The 22,301-nt window shown below is 37.0% G+C and overlaps 1 protein-coding gene across 13 annotated transcripts in view; it reads left to right on the top strand.

The window, feature by feature from the left end:
• The window catches only part of MEF2C (myocyte enhancer factor 2C), a 206,225-nt gene that overhangs the window by 85,501 nt on the left and 98,423 nt on the right, over window positions 1-22,301 (top strand). For 10 of the 13 annotated variants that reach the window (XM_060201151.1, XM_060201156.1, XM_060201153.1 and 7 more), the window contains one exon: window positions 2,833-3,028. In XM_060201151.1, coding sequence (XP_060057134.1) covers window positions 2,975-3,028 — 54 coding nt within the window. In that variant the 5' untranslated portion in view covers window positions 2,833-2,974. The remainder of the gene's footprint in view (window positions 1-2,832; window positions 3,029-22,301) is intronic. The other 3 variants (XM_060201148.1, XM_016186351.2, XM_060201150.1) reach the window with 1 other exon arrangement.

The raw sequence follows: 22,301 nt of genomic DNA, 5'->3' as shown, positions 1-22,301 counted from the left end.
CTGAGCACAACTTGAAATCCTACTGCATGTAGCTTAGCTACTTTCTTCTTCATATGTTCAAGAAATAATTTTCACAGATTATAAAAATAATATAATATTTTAAAATTTCTATAGGCCTCTTATGTATTATTGAAACTCACTTATATTCATTTATATATTCATTTTTTTACCAAAAAAGCTAGAATAGTGAAACTAATCAAAGAGCTATTGAATTATATTACTGATCTTCCTAACTCTGAATTTTTACTGAGAACCTTGAAATGTGGTAACATATAAGCAAGTATCGTAAGCCACATGGTTCATAATACATTTTACTTCATTTAAACAGTTCCTTGGTCTCATCATTACTTAGTATTCTGCATAGGTACACAGTGATATCAAGCTTTGCATTTTAGAAATATTCAGGAAATAATACTTGTAGAAATATTCATGTTATAGAAAATCATTTGTTTATGATAGTTTGTCTCTATTTGACCTTGCCTAGTTAAAAAATATATCCAGTGGCATGTATATATGAATAGATGTGTGCGTATTTATATTGTTTTCATATAAATTTATTTCTAGCAAAATTTCCTACCAGGCTTCGAGAACTTTAAAAATAAAATCATACATATAATAGAATAAAAAAAGTATCTCGTTTCAAAGTTGTGAAACGGGGTAGTGATATAGAGAAATCCTTTTAAGTTTGTTTCATCAAGATCTCTGTCTTCTTAAGGAGACTTTTCTCCAAAGATGTTTCTCTGTTTGTTTAGTTATTTGTATGTTGAAATTGGAATCTCTAGAAGTTGTCATCTTCCTCTGCTTGTCACCACACTCTAATCTGTTCACCCTGACCTTCCACCTTAAAGTGAATAAGCTCTTAGGCAGGCATAGTCCTGTAAGCCGATAGTGCCACAGGCCTTAGCTAAATGAAGGGAAAGGAAATTGTCTTGTATGCATTTGCTGTGGATTCATGGGTTGGCTTTTCTGTGACAGAGGAAGCCTGTTTGTCTCATGCTTGGGAAATACCATTCTAATGTGCTGCTTGCTCCTAAGGTAAGGCTATATAGGAAACACAGGAAAGTTGCTCAGTTGAGTGATATTTATTACTGTTTCTAAAAATAGATAGATGGACAGTGTTTGGCAACAGTGACTATATGATGCAATTGTGCTTTGTGGATTTTTCATATTTTAATGTGATTTTGGTATATCTTATTATAGCTTAACATTGCATGTGTGATGGTCAAATGTGTGTTATTTATATTACTCTTTGAAACCTTTGAACAACTTCCAACATTTAAAAATACCACTTGAGTAATAGTATTTGATGAGCACTGTATTGTCTTTATGTTCCTCTCATATATATTGTCAGAAGCAGAACTGGGAGTAGTTTAATAGACATTGAGCAAAAGAAACTGGATGGCCTTAGCATTTAAGCAGATAGATCTTGATCCACTAGAACTAATTATATCATAATAACTCCTGCAGTTAGAGAATCAAAGAAAATGTAAATAAAAAAATTTACTCAGGGTGGTAAAGAAATTAGAATTTAAATAAATCAATAGACAGCTGATGATCAGACTAAGTATATAACAGCTTTCCTGTTCCAATAACTTTGAATCGGAGCCAAATAATCTATTAAATAGTCTGGACATTGGCTTAGCCTTACATAATACAAGTGGGAATTTATCAGATCTGTTGTCAGACACCAAGTAAAATAAACAGGGAAATTCTGAGCACTTTATATAGTAGTAGCATGCTTAGAGGTCAGAAAGGCTAGATTAGTTGAAGTTGTTGTTAATACATGAAGAAGTCATTTTGGAATTCTTTCTTGTTTAATTCCACATTTCATAGCAACTCACTTTCTTTACATTCAAATATTTTCAGATATGATTTAAAACAACCTGAAACATTATACTCTGAGCATCCTGCTGTCTTTGGGTTGATCTTCTGTTACTCATGATTATTTCTTTAATTTTAATTCATGAGGTAGAGATCGCCAGTACATAACAGCATGTTTCTGTAACACTGTGTCTTACTGCCCAGAGACTTATGGTGTCTTCTTAAAATATTTAAATTTGGATGACTGATGGTTTATTAAAGATACATAGTTATAAATGGAATTGTACTCTTAATTTTGCACTATGCCTTTCTTGTGATTGTCGATTTTTATTTTTACATTCAACATATAGCTTAAGAACTTTGTAAAGAAAAAGGGAAAAAAAATCTACAGATAGCAGCTTGTTACGTAAAATTAAATGTCCTACATTATTTTTACAGTGTTCTCTTAGTGACTTATTAAAAATAAGATTAAAGGATTTAAGATTAAATTAGTTGACATTTACATATATCAAATAGCACTTTCATAATAGTCCATTCCTATTTGCATAACGAGGGGCCTTATCACCTCTGCTGTCAAAACATGAGATTGTTTTCCCTTCAGAAATGAATTAGCTGCCCTACTTAGCATATACAGGTACATAAAGGTTCATTAACTCTCTGATTTAGGTAATTTTTCATAACAGAAGGGTGAAAATAGCCACCTAATTTCATTAAAAATATTAAGAAACTCTGCAAAAAATACATTTTAAGTGCTGTGCTTCCAAGTATAGTTTTCATCATTTAAATGACTTGTTAAATTGCTTTTGAGATTATTTTAATTATAAAAACAAGCCATTACAACTTGATATGCTTCCACATGTGATATACCCTGTACCTTCAATAAATACTTATTTTCATTCATTTAATGACTTACCTCCTTATAGTTTTCTTTTCTTGTTGAAATTACAATATGATAGTTTTTATGATGCTGGCTTCTATTAAAGTGGTATTTAATTCTCCTTTTTGGTTCAGCAGGAACGAATGCAGGAATTTGGGAACTGAGCAGTGCAAGTGCTGAAGAAGGAGATTTGTTTGGAAGAAACAGGAAAGAGAAAGAAAAGGAAGGAAAAAATACATAATTTCAGGGACGAGAGAGAGAAGAAAAACGGGGACTATGGGGAGAAAAAAGATTCAGATTACGAGGATTATGGATGAGCGTAACAGGCAGGTGAGTGGGGTGAACTTTTTCTGTCTCATTATCAAAGGAACTGTTTTCTACACTCCCAGGTTTGCTAAGAGTGCAAGCACATTTCTGACTTACAATTATTAAGATGTTTTAATGAATTTAATATGACCAATGTGCTAGTAGTCTCATACAGACATATTTTTTCACCTTATCTGTCATGGTGTGCACATTCATGATCACTCCCTTCTACTTTAGCATGAATTTTAAATGAGAAAGGTACTTGTGTGACATGAACATCCCAATAATTAACTTAGTGAGCATAACATTGCTATAGTGCAAGCATCATCAAACAGACATATTCTTCTATTCACAGGAACCAGGTCTTTTGTGGATATCTCTTTAAGCATTTTATATAAAGGCTAAAGACCATATATAAGAAATGACATTCATTCCATTCAAGTAAAAGAGACTTTGAAGTAAATCAAAAATATCTAACATTAAACAACAGCAAAACTTTCACACAAGGTAGCAGTAAATTAAAGCACACAGACGAGAACTTTTAGTCAATCCATTTAATTTTCTTTAAATCTGGAATTTTGTAAACAGGGATTAGATGCTATTTTATTTTTTTTGTTCCAATGGTAGTATCTGAATGATAAAATGATCCTCTCTAAAGATTTTCTACCTGCAAATATTCTCAGCAGTAAAACATGGGTATCAGGAATATCTGTTGATTTGATTCTGTTTTTTCTTTACACCTGGGTAGTGTTGTATAGATCACTGGATGGTTTGTTTGCATTCTGAATATTAAATATCAAATAACAAATTGAGGAACTACCAAATCCCCTGATCGATACTAAAACCTGAAAAAATAGGTATTCCTTGGCCGTGGAAGACGAGTGGGGTTGGCTATTGCCATTTATATAGAGAAACTTAGAGAACAGACTTTGAGACATCCCGCCAGACTATAACTATTCCCAAATAAAGACAACCAATATCCCTATTAGCCTTTTGTAGCTTAAGCTAGAGAAAGTAGAACTGATTTGCATTTGCATGCTGTTACATATAGAAAGTCGGCTAGGAAGGATTCTCAGTTTCCCCAATGAATGGGTACTCACGAGATGCACCACGGGAAGGTCGATCCAATGCATCCCCAAAAAAGTCGGGCAAACGCTAGAAGAAGAACATATAGAAAGTATAATAAATAGATCTTGCTGTTTACACTGTCCTAGTCAGGATGTCACTAATAGGTAAAGAAACCTTCTGGGGGTGGGGGGGGGGAACCAGGTGGTAGCACAGCGGGCTGAGCCCACATGGTGCAAAGCACAAAGAGTGGCTTAAGGATCCCGGTTCAAGCCCCCAGCTCTCCACCTGCAGAGGAGTAGCTTCACAAGCAGTGAAGCAGGTCTGCAGGTGTCTACCTTTCTCTCCCCCTCTCTGTCTTCCCCTCCTCTCTTGATTTCTGTCTGTCCTATCCAACAACAATGACATTAATAACACAATAATAATAGCCACAACAATGATAAAACAACAAGGGCAACAAAAGGGGAAAAAATAGCCTCCAGGAGATTCATGGTGCAGGCACTGAGCCCCAGCAATAATCCTGGAGGCAAGAAAGAAAGAAAGAAAAAGAAAGAAAGAAAGAAAGAAAGAAAGAAAGAAAGAAAGAAAGAAAGGTTCTAGGCTTTAGCTTTTCTTTAAAACTTTTCATATTCCTTTAAATCATATGTCTAAAGTACATGTGACTTGAAATATTTGGGGCTGAAAATTAAACTGAAGGATAAGTTATATTAGGAATTATAATGAATTCCTTCCTTGTTTCCTCACACATTATTTTTGATGTAGGTTGAATGAGAAAGCAGTAATTCTGTCTCTATAAAATTATAGTATTTTAAATTTCGGGTTATTATCTGATATTGAAATTAAAATTGATATATTGAACATCATGCACAATTGTCTGTTTGGACTACAACCTCTTTTGGGTGCAACCAAAGACTATATGAATTGGGACCTATATCTTCTTAATAGTACGAGTGCTTTTTAGGCTCGTGAAATTCACTGTATCTTCCTTTTACTTGCAAAGAGAGAAAGAAAATTTTCAAGGTTGAATTCATGAACTTTCATTATGCTTTATAAAGAAATAAGGAACTAGTCTACCTGCCAGGGAGATAGTGCCAGTGCGAGTAGTGAAGCAGATCTGTAGGTGTCTCTCTGTCTCTCTCCCTATTTTCCTTCCCTTCCCAACTTTTCTGTCATATCAGATAAAATAGGAAGGAAGGAAATGAAGGAAGGAAGGAAGGAACGAACGAACGAAGGAACGAAGGAAGGAAGGAAGGAAATAATGGAAGGAAGGAAATAATGGAAGGAGGGGGGAAGGAGAAAGAGAAATGGGACTAGCAGAGAGATACAAGAATTTTAAGACCATTCATGTAAATTAATAATGAACATATTTTTCTGATTTAAATATCATTGCATTCAGGGGCCAAGTGGTGGTGCACCTGGTTGAGTGCATATGTTATAATGCACACAGACTCAGGTTCAAGCCCCCAGTCCCCACTTGGAGGAGGAAAGCTTTATGAGTAGTGAAGCAGTATTGCAGGTGTGTGTCTGTCTCGCTTCCCCTCTATCTTTCCCTTCCCTCTGTCTCTCTTCTATCTTCCCTCTTGATTTCTGACTATATCCAATAAATAAAGATAATTAAAAAACACGTTAAAATATATATAATTGCACCCATTTTCTATCATCTCATATTGGAAATCATAAGCAACTTGAGAAAATGCACTTAAATTTAGATTATCTTATTTATTTCACTTTAATCATAAAAATGAATGGCTTGACTTCTACCCCATAGACTTCAGGATCTGCTCATTTTCTCTATCTTCAGATAGGGTAGGTTCTTAAATTCAGTGGTCTTAAATGGAGTTAGAAAAATGGAAAGCTATCATGTTTTAATATATATTTCAGTTATTACTTTAGATAATTATTGACCAATTTAATACCATCTTACTCCTAAATATCAGGCATCCCTCTGACTTCCTCTGAGAATGATCATAAGACTAATTTGGGAAAAGGGTCTTAAAAATATAGGTCACTTCTAATAATCAACACCAGCAAATATGCAAAAGCCTATTTTAAAATGCATGGAGACAACACTAACCTGGGCTTTCTTTAAACTGTGTTCACATGTGGGGGAAAAGAAAATGTTAGTTGCCTTGCCCTTCCTGAAGCGTCCTCCACTGCAGACTCCTTAGCTGAGAGCCTCACACAAATGCTTACTGTTATCTCTTCTTAAAAGTAGTAAAAGATTCTTCTGTCATTGTAGGTATTGATTTGGCAACACAAAGAACAGAGGTGCTTTTACCAGAATAAGAAATACTGACTAGATGTGTGAAATGAAATATTCCAGAACTGATATGATAAGTTATATATCATTAAGAAATAAGACTGTTGTATAAGAGTGATTAGTTATGTTGAATTTCACCATTACATGATCGTTCGTCAAGGCAAAGTACAGCTAAAATTCAGAAATTTGAGTTGCATATAAAATAATTTAGTGGGGGGTGAGTCAGACAGTAGCACAGCGGGTTAAGTGCACGTGGCACAAAACACAAGGACTGGTGTAAGGATCCCGGTTCAAGCCCCCAGCTCCCCACCTGCAGGGGAGTCACTTCACAAGTGGTGAAGCAGGTCTGTAGATGTCTGTCTTCCTTTCCCCCTTCCTGTCTTCCCCTCCTCTCTCCATTTCTCTCTGTCCTATCCAAAAATGACGGCAATAATAGTAACTACAACAATAAAACAACAAGGTCAACAAAAGGGAATAAATAAATAAATATTTAAAATAATAATAATAACTTACGGGGAAATAATTGTGGTTTTTTTTTTTTTAAAAAAACTATTTCTAGAGCCCTAAGTTAGTGGAAATTATTGATTTTTCAGCTTCTAACCTAAACAAGATGAATTTCTTGTGCTTATATTTAAAATTCATGAATTATAAATTTGTCTAATAGCACTTTTCAGGAAACTTGGAAAAGTTGCCATGTGGAGTGATGCTATGTTGTCTTGCCTTCTTTGTCTCTCTTTTTCAAAGTCTCACCACTCTATCTAGAAAAAAAAAAAAAAAAAAGAAGAAGAAGAATCATCATCAAAGGGGCTGAGGGAAAAGTCCACTGAGGAGAGGTAGAATTGTGCAATCATGAAGGCTGGGCGGTGAAAAAAAATTAAGCCATAGCCATGAACAATGTGTAAGCAAATGAATCCATCTGTACTTAAATAAAATATTACTTTCAAAACGGGAAGTTAGGTCATATGTGGCCTGTATATCAGAGTTTATGATTTAAAAAGAGGATCTGAAAGGTGTGACCGTGCACAGGACCCTAGTTCAAGTCCTTGGTCCCCACCTACAGGGGGAAAGCTTCACAAGTGTTGAAGCAGTGCTGCTGGTGTCTCTTTTTCTCTTCTTCTTTATCTCCCTTTCCCTTTTCAAGTTCCGTGTCTATCAAAAAACAGAAAGAGAGAGAGAGAGAAACTAACTCTGCCAGGAGTGATGGATTGATTATGCAGGTATCAAGCTCCGGAAATAAAATTGGTGGGAATTTAAAAAAATCTAAAACATGTCCTGTCTAGAGACCAGGAGAAGGGTGTTGGTAGTTGGTAGTGGAATACATAGTTTGCATAAGTGAGTTTCTGATCTCTGACACTGCCTAACTGCCCAAGAGACAAAGACAAATATAACACCATAAATAGAGGAACGGTGTTGTGGTCTTTTTCATTAAAAAAATAAAATAAAATAATCGTAATACTAAGGATATCAGGCAGGTGACAGTATTGCAGAAGGGGCTGTATAGATAAAGTTCATTCTGATAGTAATGAGCTTGCTAAGGAATCAGAAGCATGACATGAATCGGGCTAGTGAAGTGCATAGTGTGCTGTTTTGCCATGTGTAAGACCCGGGTTTGAGCCCAACCCCCACTTCATTGAATGAAGCTTCAGGGCTATTGGCTCTTTTGATCTTTCTGCCTATATTAGAAGGAAGGAAAGAAGAGAGAGAGGAAGGGAGGGAGGAAGCTTAAGCCTAGTGTGTATGATTTTAGAGTTAAAATATGTAAGGCCTAGGTCATGCTAGGGGAGTCGGGCCGTAGCACAGCAGGTTAAGTGCAGGTGATGTAAAGTGCAAGGACTGGCTTAAGGATCCCAGTTCGAACCCCTGACTCCCCACCTTCAGGGGAGCAGCTACAGGTGGTGAAGCAGGTCTGCAGGTGTCTATATCTTTCTCTCCCCCTCTCTGTCTTCCCCTGCCCTCTCCATTTCTCTCTGTCCTATCCAACAAGGATGACATCAGTGGCAACAACAATAATAATGACAGCAATAAAACAAAAGGGAATAAATAAATAAAATAAAATAGGCCAGTTAATAATAGGAAGTGATCAAGATCTGAGCCCCCTACTCTCTGACTTACCAAACAATACATACTTTTTCTTAATTCTTTTATATTGTGTCTGTAAATTATAATATTAAGGGGCATGGTTTGGTTTTGGTTTGTTTTTCATTGTTTTTCCATATTACCTCATACTGGATCCAGCATAATATGAATATAATAGCAAAAAACACAATTTTCAGACTTGACAAACCTAATCCTTTTTCTAGTTCTGTCACCTACTAGCTCTGTGTATGAATCTTTTGCAAGTCAACACCTCTGAGCCTCATCAGTTCCATTATCAGTAGAGTAGGGATTAAAAAGTTGTACCTACCTCACTAGGTCACTGAGAGAATCAAATGAAAGAATAAATGTAAAACATCTAGTATATAATAAATACTCACTACATTAACCTATTAGCTGTCTCTGTTAAGGCAACTTTTCTTTTCTTTTCTTTTCTTTTCTTTCTTTTTTTTGCTTCCAGGGTGGTTGGGGCTAGGACACAGAGAAATTGAGAGAGGAGAAGATAGAGAGGCAGAAAGGCAGACACCTGCAGGTCCAGGAGGTAGCGCAGCGGGTTAAACCCACTTGGTGTGAAGTGCACTGAGCAGCGTTAAGGATCCCGGTTCGAGCCTCCCCGCCCCCATGTGGTGGGGGGGTTCGCTTCACAAGAGGTGAAGCAAGTCTGTAGGTGTCTTTCTCTCCTCCTTTCTGTCTTTCCTTACTCTCTTGATTTCTCTTTGTCCTGTCTAATGACAACAGCAAGGGCAACAAACATGGAGGGGGTGGGGTTGGCCTTTAGGAGCAGTGGATTCATAGTGTAGGCACAGAGCCCCATGGATAATCTGGAGGAAGGAAGGAAGGAAGGAAGGGAGGGGAGGGGAGGAAGGGAAGGGAAGGGAAGGGAAGGGAAGGGAAGGGAAGGGAAGGGAAGGGAAGGGAAGGGAAGGGAAGGGAAGGGAAGGGAAGGGAAGGGAAGGGAAGGGAGACACCTGCAGTCCCGCTTCACTGCTTTGCTGCCTGTGAAGCGACCTTCGTTCAGGTGGGGAGCCCAGGGCTATAACTAGGATTCTTGTGCGGGTCCTTGCGCTTCATACCATGTAGGTTTAACCTGGTGCACCTCCGCCCGTCCCCTTCTTTGAAACATTCACTATGATAGTTAAGGTGATTCCCATCCAAGCAACTGCAGTGCAGTGTAACACGCTAAGAAAGGTCTCCTGAAACATTTCAACAAGCTTTTTACCTTAAAACGTATCCAAGAAATGCAAAATAAAGTGGAAAAGAGTAAAAGCAGAGACAGATGAAACTCTGAAAGCTAACAAGAGTCCAGAGAAACGTATCAGAACAGGAGCAGCCTGGTGGCAGAGGAGAGCTTATGGACAGAGAGGAAAATCACACAACTTGCACAGAGCAGTGCTCTGCCAGACAAGGATGGCGAAAGATAATTCACTAAAGTCTGTGCTCCGGGATTTATTTTCAAAAGTGTGCTGCCAACTAAGTAGCGTTCATCTAGTCCTCATATTCTCATTTCACTCCATTTGTGTGCTTGTTTTTATTTTCTATATAGCTTAATTAATTAGATAACAATCTTCCCTTTTTTTTTTCATATGGTAACAGTTTTTATTGTGCTTCTGAAATAACCACATTTGCAAAGGAGTTTTGTCCTTATGACCCATCTTCCAAACTCAGTATAAGAAAGATATATGGGAATAAGGCACCTTTGGCCTAAACTTGCTTGCTTGTATGTTTGTATTTCAACTTTGTAACTTTTCAAGATCAAACAATGGAGAGGTAAACCAGAATTTGTTTATGACTTGTTACAAAGTCACTTCAATATCTTAATAACTACAGCAGGAAAATATTTGCCAAATAGTAAATTTAGTCTCTCATCTAGTGAGTTAAGGGAGAAAAAGATTTTTAAATGTTTTAAGTTCTTTTTTTTTATCAGGTCTAGCACACTAATAGTATTTGCCAGCAAACAAAACTTCATATAATTATCAGTGCACTAACTAGAGCACAAATTAAAGACAATTAACAGCATTCTCCTGTTAGTAGAACAGAGAATCCCCTTATGACTAAAAAGAACTCAGAGTTAATAGCTGTTAAATTTTCTAACTTGTTCTCTTACTTCATGTTCTTATGTTGTTTCTTTATATGACTTATAAATTGTTTTCAGTAGACCTTCCCCCTAAAACTGGAGAAATGTGTCCAGTATAGATGCAACCTGATAGTTCCTTCATACTGATATTTTAAAATAACATCTTTATTTTCTTTAACTGAGCTGAAATATATAGAGATGTGTTGATTTCTTCAAATGAATCACTGAAAGGACCAGTTGCAGTGCCAAACATGAGAGTTACAATGTACTAACCTAACAAAAAAAGAAAGAAAAGGAAGAAATTAAGCTACACTGACTCTTCAGGTGTGAAGAATTGGATAAGTTAGAAATACAAATAAATCATTCCAAAGATAACTTTTTAACAGTTTCTTATCCATAAACTAGGACTTGCAGAAATCCAGTCTTACTGCCTACAGGCAAACTGTACTTCAAGACATGTCAGTTGCTTACATGTTTATCAAGCAAGTAGATATTACTTGAGAGGAACTTATACTTTAAATACTATAGAAGATTTACCCATATTAACTAATAAATATATGGGACTGTTTCAACTCAAGTGAATAAAAAGTTCAGTCATGCAAAAGCATTAATTTTTCTTTCTATGTCTTTAAGCACCTTTGAATATAGTGATGATTAATATGCCCCCTTCCTTTCATTAATGTTGCAAACAGCTTACTGCTTTAACTAAACATGCATATGTTCTTATTGCACTTATTTTTTGTTGGGGTATATCACAGTGGTCTTTCAGAAGCCATACTGCCATTTAGAATTGAATTAGAGGACTTACTGATGCATCCTGTAGATACTTACTTAAAGGTTTGCTGTGTGTGTGTGTTAAAATCATCCTTTCATTAATCCTAAAATCACCAAAGGGATGTTTTTGTTGAAATATTTGGAAGTAGTGATAATTGAAGAGACTGGAAAAAAAAAAAAAGGAAAAACTTGTATCAGATCTGCTTTCATAAATTTTCTTTTTTTTTTAAATTTTTTATTTAAGAAAGGATTAGCAAACAAAAACATAAGGTAGGAGGGGTACAACTCCACACAATTCCCACCACCCAATCCCCATAACTCACCCCCTCCCATGGTAGCTTTCCCATTCTCTAGCCCTCTGGGAGCATGGACCCAGGGTCATTGAGGGTTGCAGAAGGTAGAAGGTCTGGCTTCTGTAATTGCTTCCCCGCTGAACATGGGCGTTGACTGGTCGGTCCATACTCCCAGTCTGCCTCTCTCTTTCCCTAGTAAGGTGCGTCTCTGGGGAAGCTGAGCTCCAGGACACATTGGTGGGGTCTTCAATCCAGGGAAGCCTGGCCAGCATCCTGGTGCCATCTGGAACCTGGTGATTGAAAAGAGAGTTAACATATGAAGCCAAACAATTTGTTGAGCAATCATGGATCCCAAGCTTGGAATAGTGGAGAGGAAGTGTTAGGGAGGTACTCACTGCAAACTCTAGTGTACTTCTGCTTTCAGGTATATATTTTGCAGTAGTTTATGGATACGTGTGCACATAAGCTCTCTCTCACAGAAAAAAAAGTAGTCATCAGAGCACTCCAAAGTGTGTTTAGCAGTTTTGACATCATACTATTTTTGATTCTGATCCTAGCAGTTTGAAAACATTCACAAATGATCTCCCTACCATATTGTTGAATCACGGTGATCACATTTGGCCTATACCCCATACGGAGTAGGGTATTTTATGTTCTTGTCAGCTATTCCTTTACTGCCAGGAAAGTATTTATTGTCTCCTCCATCACCACATTCACTCAATAACTTTCTTTTGTTAAGAAATCCAAGAGAGGCCAGACTTTTCACAAGGAGAAGTATAACTGTCTCCTCTAGAATATCTCTTTAAGTTAAACTCTTTTTAACTTGGTGACTTCAAGGGTTTTCTCTTCTCTCTCTCTGTCTCTTTCTGTCTTTTCTTTCTTTCCTACCCCCCTTCTGTGTTGGTTGTAATTTGTGTGTTTAATATAACTTCCAACTAAAATTTCTGCTTATAAATTTTTCTGATGGTTGCATTCATTGCCTCTTAATCATATTTTGTAGAAAACTGGCATTGAATGTCACCTTTTACCTTTGTGAATGCACACACACACACACGCACGCACCAATCCCTTTGCTATAAATCATCTTTTTGCTTTGCAGATGCACAAACTTTGTGTGACACTGTATTACTGAGAAACCAACACTAAAAATATTAGCATTATGAGTAGACCACAGAAACCAAAAGGTTTCTTCCAAAATGTAGATTAAAGATCATACTGTTAGTTGTTTCAAAAGCCATATCCTTTGCTGTTTAGACTTCCTTTTACTTTGTAATTTATTCATTTAAGATGAGCTCCTTCAGATATTATGTGGTGAAAATAATGTTTTTAAAGTTTGCATCTCAACTTATTGAAGAAAATATGGAAACTTCTTTCCCAATAATAATGTTTTGATAAATAATAAATAACATAGATAAATTGAAATGAATGAAATTCTGTAACATAGAATGTGGATTTGTGTTTCTTTTGAAATGTGTTGAACTAATAGGAAAAAGGGAACCACTCTATAAGCGTTCAGGAATTTTACTTATAAGTTTAAGTTGGAACAGTCTAACTTAAGAAATCACTAACATTTAAATAACATTTCAACAAATCATCCTGTTTGGAAACTATTACAGATACAGCCTCCTGCCTTCTGTCTTTGCAAGGATTGATTTGGAATGCCTTCAGGGAGAAAATATTGGAGTTAGGAGGTAAAACCAAAGCCATTGTAGAAAGGAAGAAGTTACACTCTTCCTGTTATGACAGGAAATGTAGACAAATGTGCTTCCTGAGCATTTGCTCAGCAGGGAATGAAGCTGTCTTTGACCTTTATCTTAGGTACATGTTGGCTTTGTTTAACTAGTAAACATGTTTTTGCCCCCAAAATGTGAGTCTGAGTCGTTTAATTCTTCTAATATTTAAATTAGGTATTTTACATATGTGAAACATAGAGCCTATAGAGATATTTATTTTATTGCTGCCTCTACAGATTGGATTTAGAATACAAATCAGTTCATTAAATCTTATTAGCATGTCTAGAAAAAATAAAGCCTGCTATATTGTAGTATTTTTAAATGTTTATTATTTGTCATTGGTTGTCAACACTGAGTTTTGAAAGTATTTCATGCCTAAGAAGTGTACATACCATACTTTATCTTTAGTTAAGTTTATATTAAAACATACTATGAAATTTTAAAGTCTTGATAAATTTAGTAACTGTAAGTCATGGTTCTTCATATACACAAATATTTCAGAAATATGCCAACATCCATTTTAACACCCAGACTCTCTCCAGTTAACCCTCAATTATTTAATTGCAACCCTACCCATTTTTTCCTCTCAAAAAAATTGTGTAGCGCACAAGATTTGAAATTTTATTCAAGGACATAGAATATTTGGATAGGCAGAGTTCTAAATTGTGCACTAAATGACCCCTATTTTTATCCGTATCACACTCTTAACGAACTGAGCTAACCGGCCAACTTAAGTCCCCTATTTTTATTCCTTTTATCGTATTCAGAATTTTAGGAACTAGTGCTTAAAAAAAAAAAAAAAGCCACTGGAAATCTTAATACATAGCAGTGAAAGAGAGCTCAATTTGCCTGAGGCTCATGAAGACAATAGTCTTCTTTGCAGCAGAACACTTTCTGTCTCATCCTCACAAGTTATGCTGGAGGGTTACAGCACATGGTAGCAGTCTGCTTAAAAGAGTCCCTCACTGCTCTTTAAAGAGCCTTTCATTTATGATGGCAGGCCCTGTCATTGGATAAAGGAGCGCTTGTCTAGAACACAAGTCTGCAGCGGCATTACTTCCTCCCACCGAAAGTAATCATCAGGCCTAAAGCTCCCAAGCCTTTCTAATGACAGACTGAATTAAACAAAATAAAATTGAAGAGGAATACTTTAGAACAGTTGTACCATTACTTACTGTCAGGAACCAGCCAAGAAAAGAAAAAAGAGCATTTAAGAGGGCATTTCCCTTTTTTTTTTTTTTTTCAATTAGAGATTGTCATTGCAGACTCTTGACTCCAGTCTAACCCTTTAAACAAGTAGGAAGACGGACTGGCCGGGGCTTAGAGAGTGCATTGTATCTATGAACTGTCCATCTTGTCACTCATTAGTCACTCAGTTTCCTTAGCCACCAAGAAACAGATATTGTTTAGGCTGAGGGTGAGGGAGAGAGGGATCTAAACTATTTTCATAGATGTTGAGTTCTAACTAATCATGACTCCATTTGAAGAAAAGAATCGATAAAATATGAAAACTTTTGAAAATAGAATGTTCTGGGTATATTAGCCTCAAACACATTCTAGATGAGGAAAAGAAAAATTTGAATTGAAAGAACAAATAAAAAGTTGAGCAGTCCAATGCTCCGTTAACATCGGGTCAAAAAGACTTGTGATTAATAGAAATAAGTATTGCTGACCTGTAGATAATCGTCATTGTTGCTTCCCAAAGCAGTGCATTTGAAATCAGTGCTAGGTCCTAGTTATTCCTAAAGAACTGGGTTGGACTTACTCCTTTAGTTTAGTACACAGTTAATGTAGCAGGAAAATGTTTCTTAGGGGACTTAATGAATGAGGTGAGATGGGGAAGGTGAATGGAAGAGGCATGGAAGCTCATGAAATGCCCTGTTACCAGTAACCAAACGATCCAATAATTTCCCTACTCCTTTAAAAAATGGCACAGGACTCTCCCTCTTCTTAGAGCATATTTTTTTACATTACCTTTGTATAAATTTAGAGGCCCACCTCTAAATAAAAATCTGACTGTAAACAAGCCTGTATTTGCTATCAACTACAATTGTTATTTTATAAACTTTAAGTAAATGTCCATAAATATCAAACCACTCTCTGTTCATAAGTGCATACATAAGTTTCTCCTGACTTTAGTGGAAATGACTGGACTTTCAAGAGCCGAGTTGGCTAGAGAATTCATACAAAAGGAGCTCTGATCTGTATATACTTCAGACCTGGAAGCCAACTTCTTCTCAATGATAATTTTCTGTATTTTGTTTTGTATTGTTTTTCATTTGTTTATGAAGTCATCATCACTTTAGTATGTTGTATACTACTCTGCTTATTCTCGTCAGAATTGCTAATGGTTCAGAATATAACCTTACAAGGACAGTAGCTGTTCAAGCCTCAGTGAATGCTTGGTGGGTCCTGTGTTGTGCTGAACTTCAGCCCTCTGAAATGCAGTTCTTAAAGGAGTAGAAACTCCTGACCTGAAAGAAAGTTGAGTTTTAGGTGAAAAGATTACTAATGCTGGGTCATCTAGAGAGTGGCTCTGTAATCTTGGATAAGGCAGTTTGTGTCTTTGTTTATAGTATCACCTGAGAAATGGGTAGACTGTCCAAAATAATAAATTTAAAGAGACTGTTACATGTGCTGTAATTACTTATAAAGTCTTTGAACTTATTAGGAAAGAATCAGCAAATAAACTCAGCACTCTTAAATACAAACAGAATCATATGAAATCTGACATGCTTGAGGTTGGATCATGGCCCATCTGTTTGTGGAGCATATGTTACCATGCACAATGACCAGGTTTCAAACCCTTGTCCCTATGGGGAGAAGGGTGAAGGGAAAGGGGGAGGGGTGTGAGAAAAGGGGAGAAGCTTCACTAGCAGTGAAACGGTGCTACAGAAAGAAAATAATGAGCGCCAAGGAGTGGTGTAAGGATCCCAGTTTGATCCCCTGGCTCCCCACCTGCAGGGGAGTCCCTTCACAAGTTGTGAAACAGGTCTTCAGGTGTCTTTCCCTCCCCCTCTCTGTCTTCCCCTCCACTCTCTATTTCTCTCTGTCTAGATAGGCCTTTACTCTGCTGAGGTATCTGCCCGCCATGGCCCTAGGATATGAATTTCCTTTTGTAGCAACCAAAACAATTGTTTTTCTGTACCTTTTTTTTTTTCCCTCCAGTGTTATTGCTGGGCTCGGTGCCTGCACCATGAATCCACCGCTCCTGGAGGCCATTTTTTCCCCCTTTTTGTTGCCCTTGTTGTTGTAGCCTCGTTGTGGTTATTATTATTGCCATTGTTGTTGTTCGTTGTTGGATAGGACAGAGAGAAATGGAGAGAGGAGGGGAAGACAGAGAGGGGGAGAAAAAGATAGACACCTGCAGACCTGCTTCACTGCGTGTGAAGCGACTCCCCTGCAGGTGGGGACCCGGGGGCTCCAACCGGGATCCTTAAGCTGCCACATGCGCTCAACCTACTGTGCCACCGCCCGACCCCCCTTTTCTGTACCTTTTTAGCATGATACTTTTTTCCTTTTTTTTTCTTTTCTTTTCCTTTTTTTTCTTTCTTTTTTTCTTTTTTCCCCTTTTGGTCATCCTCAGAGCTTTACCACTCTGTAATGACTTTTTTTTAGTGATTTAAAAATGATCAACAATATTGTGAAATAACAGGAGGGGTATAATTACACACAATTCCCACCACAAGAGTTCCATGTCCCACCCCCTTCATTGGAAGTTTCCCTATTCTTTATCCCACTCTTGGAATATGGACCAAAATTCGAGCAGAAAATGGAAGGTCTGGCTTCTGTAATCACTTCTCTCATAGACATGGACATTGTCAGATCTATCCATATCCCAGCCTGTTTCTATCTTTCTATAGAGGGGCAGGGCTCTGGAGAGGTGAGATTCCAGGACACACTGGTGAAGTTTTCTGCCCAGGGAAGACAGAATGAAATCATGGTAGCATCTGCAACTTGGTGGCTAAAAAGGTGGTAAGGAATAAAGCAGGACAGATTGTTTAATAAACAGGAACCTGGGGAGTCAGGCTGTAGCTCAACTGGTTAAGCGCACATGTCTTGAAGCACAAGGACTGGTGTAAGGATCCCAGTTGGATCCCCCGGCTCCCCACCTGTAGAGGAGTCACTTCACAAGTGGTTAAGCAGGTCTTCCGGTGTCTTTTTCTCCCCCTCTGTCTTCCCTTCCACTCTCCATTTCTCTCTGTCCTATCCAACAACACCACCACCAGTAACAACAACAATGATGACTATAACAACAATAAAAACGAGAGCAACAAAAGAAAATAAATATTTTTTTAAATCTTTAAAAATAAACAGGAACCCAAAGGTAGAAATAGATCAGATGAAACTTGGGGCCTTTGAGTGGGAAGAAGCTAGGAAATATGTTTTAGGTATGTTCCAAGGAGCCCATGACTTTAGTAATTTTTGCCTAAGCCTGATGGCAAACATGCAAGTGGACAAAAAGTATGTCTGGGAAGATGGTGTCAGAGTTGAGAATAGAAAGCTGGATTAGAGCAGAGAGTAGCTTCCAAACATGGGGAAAGTATATTAATTCCTCAAGAATAACTTTTTCAGATGGACAGAGATCACGGCAGAGATAGAGAGGGGGAGTGAAAGAGCAACGCACTGAAGCTCCCTTCAATGATGGGGGGGTCAGGCTCGAACAACACTATGCACATAGTGAAAGGACATTCTGAGTGAACTAAGCACTTTACATAATTTAATATTGTCTACTCAAGTCCCATATCATTTTTTATCTCTTCTAAATGCAAAAAATAAAGTAGCCCTATTTTATTTCTTAGAATATGGAAATTAAAAGTGGTATGAAAAGTTTTGATGCAGTTGAGTAAAAAACAGAGTAAGACTATAGAAAGAGATTCTTGTTCTGAAACATTACTATTAGCTCTAATCTGCTCTTGACCCAAAACTCTTTTCTGTCTAAGCAGAGAATTTGAACAGTGAAAATCTATAATGAGTATTCTTTTTTACTATTATTATCTTTATTTATTGGATAGAATCAGCCTTGTAATTGAAAGGGGAAGGGGAGATAGAGAGGGAGAGAAAACAGAGACATCTGCAGCACTGCTTCCCCACTTGCAAAACTTTCCCTCTCCAGGTGGGGAACGAGAGCTTGAACCCAGGTCCTTGAACATTGTAACATGTGCATTCAACAAGGTGCACCACCACTTGGCCCCTGTAATGACTATTTTTAAAGTCTCTAGTGTTCTGCAGAGAACTTCAGGGGGAGATGAGATTATACCCATGAGACAATTGCACTGTAAACTATTAACTTCTCCCCAATAAAAATAAAATTTTTAAAGATAGCTAATTAACTTTCTTTTTTTTCCTGATTTTTAAAAAAATATTTATTCCCTTTTGTTTCTCTTGTTGTTTTATTGTTGTAGTCATTATTGTTGTTACTGATGTCATCGTTGTTGGAGAGGACAGAGAGAAATGGAGAGAGGAGGGGAAGACAGAGAAGGGACTAGAAAGGTAGACACCTGCAGACCTGCTTCACGGCTTGTGAAGCGACTTCCCCGCAGGTGGGGAGCCAGGGCTCGAACCAGGGTCCTTACTCCAGTCCTTGCGCTTTGAGCCACTTCCGCTTAACTCGCTGCACTACCGCCTGACTCTTTCTGATTAACTTTCTACTCAATATAGGGACATCTTCTATATCTTCCTTGATATTCTCAGGAAATTTTAACACACTCGGAATAAATTGCTCCTTATTTCATTAGTTTGAGTTCTAATCGGTAGATTTTTCTCTTATTTTGAACCTTTTAAAATTATTTTTCAGTAGCACTTTATAATTTTGCTCTATAGAACAGAATAAAAAAAAAAGTACTTTTCTGCCACAAATACTTCTCATGGCCATAAATCACTTGATCTTGGGCTGTGTTTCGGTATTTGCTTTTGCTGGGTTGATCATTTCAGATTCCTTCATTGGTTTCTGAGACAAAACTGATTTTGTATCATATTCCAGCTTCTTGCCATTCTACAAATGGTTCTGGTTTTCCAGTGTCATAACTAATCTATTATTATTACTATTTTCTTTTGTTGTCCTTGTTGTTGTATCATTGTCGTGGTTATTATTATCATTGTTATTGATGTCATTGCTGTTGGATAGTACAAAGAGAAACGGAGGAGGGGAAGACAGAGAGGGGGAGAAAAGGACAGACACCTGCAAACCTGCTTCACCACTTGTGAGGCGACCCCCCTGCAGGTGGGGGGGCCAGGGGCTTGAACCAGGATCCTTAACGCTAGTCCTTGCACTTCACATCAGCCATGTGCACTTAATCCTCTGCACTGCTGCCCAACCCTGGTCTTAACTAATCTTGCTAAAGTTAATTCTGAATGGGAGAGAGGAGGATAATTCCTACCATGGAACTCAGTCTCTTTAAACTTTTCCCAAAATTGAGTATAGTTAATTTTCCTCCTATCTGAACTTGTGTTTATCATTTTTTAAATATGAGTGCAGACTTTAAAATAGCATCATTTTATTTTTGTTTTATGTCACACAGCTTTTTATTTTGTAGAGGGATCTGTAGCCATTTGCTTTGCTGTCTATAGGACTATCACCTCGATATATGCTTACAGATAGAGGTGATAAGTGTGCCTTCTATATCTTTACTGAAACAAAATGCAAACTTGCTAAAACAAGAAAATTACTTAACTACAGGACACTGAAATAGAGAGGAGACATGTCATTAAACTTAACACTAATTGCGTCATTCATATTCAGATCACCTAATAAGTCGGCCAGTTTGATGGCTAGAATATTGGGATGAACGTTTCATCAGATACATTGCTTAATGCCTACCCTTTAAAAATCTGAGATCATTAAAAAGTTCAATAAATTTTTGCTCAGTGAATGCAGCCATCTCAAACTCTGAAATCCTTCTTCTTTATCCTATGATTGTAAAATTAAATTTTTATATTCAGACTTTTCTGTCCATGATGAAGTCATTTGAGCAAGGAATAGACTTCTTTTTCTCTGAACTCTTTGAGATACATTTTTTGAGATATGTTTTTGAAGACAAGCATGTGTGTATGTGTTTTCTTTTTTATTCTTTTCCAGAGTACTGTTCAGCTCTGGATCATGGTGGTGCTGAGAATTGAACCTGGGACCTCAGGGCCTCAGGCATTAAAAGCCTTTTTGTGTAACCATTAGGCTCTTTCAAATACCCTACCCCACGTCTTAAATCATTTTTAAAGATTTATTCATTTTCATTACGTGTAACTGGAAATGTAACTGTAATGACCTGTTAACACATTTCTTTTTCAAATAATGAGAATCCCTTTTAAATATTAAGGAATTAAATTATTCTCTGACTGTAAAGGAGAGATATGAGCTAGTGGTATTGCTGTATAACACACACATATAAACATTTATAAGTATAATAAAAGCCTCCACAACTTACATGACTGTCTGACTAGGAGGAAGCTCAATGAGTATTGCTTAGCAACATGTTTGGAATGTAGAAAATCCTCAGGGGCTGGGTGGTGGCATAGTTGGTAGAGTGTACACACTGCCATGTGTAAGGACCCAGGTTCAACCAGGGGAAGTTTTAGGAGCAGTAGAACAGTGCGGCAAGTGTCTCACGTTTTTCTCCTTTTTCCTACTACCTTCCTCCCTTTAGTTTCTTCTTGTATCTATCAAAGAAGTGAAAAGAAAAAAAAAAATGACCACTTGTAAGCAGTGGATAATCCTGGGGATTGTACCAGCCCCAGTGACACTCCTGGGGACAGTAAAAATAAAGATAATTTTAAAAATGTTAAACAAAGTGCTCCATAAAATAGAATTTATTTATTTTTTTTTAATATTTATTTTATTTATTTATTCCCTTTTGTTGCCCTTGTTGTTTTATTGTTGTAGTTATTATTGTTGTTGTCGTTGTTGGATAGGACAGAGAGAAATGGAGAGAGGAGGGGAAGACAGAGAGGAGGGGAGAAAGACAGACACCTGCAGACCTGCTTCACCGCCTGTGAAGCGACTCCCCTGCAGATGAGGAGCCGGGGGCTCGAACCGGGATCCTTATGCCGGTCCTTGTGCTTTGCGCTACCTGTGCTTAACCCGCTGCGCTACAGCCCGACTCCCTATTTTTATTTTCTATGGATAGGTATTCCTGGATTCTTTATGACTGACTTGTATGGAGTTATACTTATCGAATATCCCTACTCTCAATTTCATTTCTAAAGTAAATTTCATACCTGTACCTATTAAGTTTTATATTTAATTGTCAGTATGTCTTGTGTTAAGCTTTCCCATATGCTAGGATTTAAAATATAAAATTGTTATAAAGCTTAATACTAAAACATCTTAATACAACATCATTAGTACATTTGGGGCTATTTGGAGAGATAGAAATAAAAACAGAAAATGGTCCTTATTTACAGAATAATTTTACATTCCATACATACAGCATGAGTTATGTATCTTTAGATCTGAAAACTAACTACTGAATTGTAGTGACCATTTTAATAACATTGACTTTATTTTCTTCTCAGTGTGTTTGTCTGATATAATACTGGGAGGAGAAATCTTGTTGCCTGACTTCTTAAAAAAAAAAATTCTATCTCACTTATGGTTCAAAATGTGTTATTGGAATAGAAATATAGACTTATTCCCATTACAAGCTATTGTCAATTTATGAAGAATGTAATCATTGCATTATTATATTTAAGTATAAAAGCTCTGAATTGCAATCTTTATCACTGAGTGGCATATTTTAAACAAAGAGTAATACCCCAGGTCTCTTTAGAAAGCTTAATGCTTAAAAACTATTTTATCTAACTATGAACAATGAGGAAAAGCATTATAAAATACATTTTGGTATGCTATGAAGAACATAATGCAGAATTAAATTTAGAACAATTGAGTAGATTTTGCAGATATTTCCTTAAATGCTTCAGTATAGTCATTTCAGTTTGCAATTTTAATTAAAAAACATATGCTGACTTTTTAACAGGCACTATTAAATAAGTATGCATTATCCAGTAGCCT

This window comes from Erinaceus europaeus, chromosome 11, assembly GCF_950295315.1.
Source record: "Erinaceus europaeus chromosome 11, mEriEur2.1, whole genome shotgun sequence".
Taxonomy (NCBI): domain Eukaryota; kingdom Metazoa; phylum Chordata; class Mammalia; order Eulipotyphla; family Erinaceidae; genus Erinaceus; species Erinaceus europaeus.
This window is presented reverse-complemented; position numbering and strand designations above follow the sequence as displayed.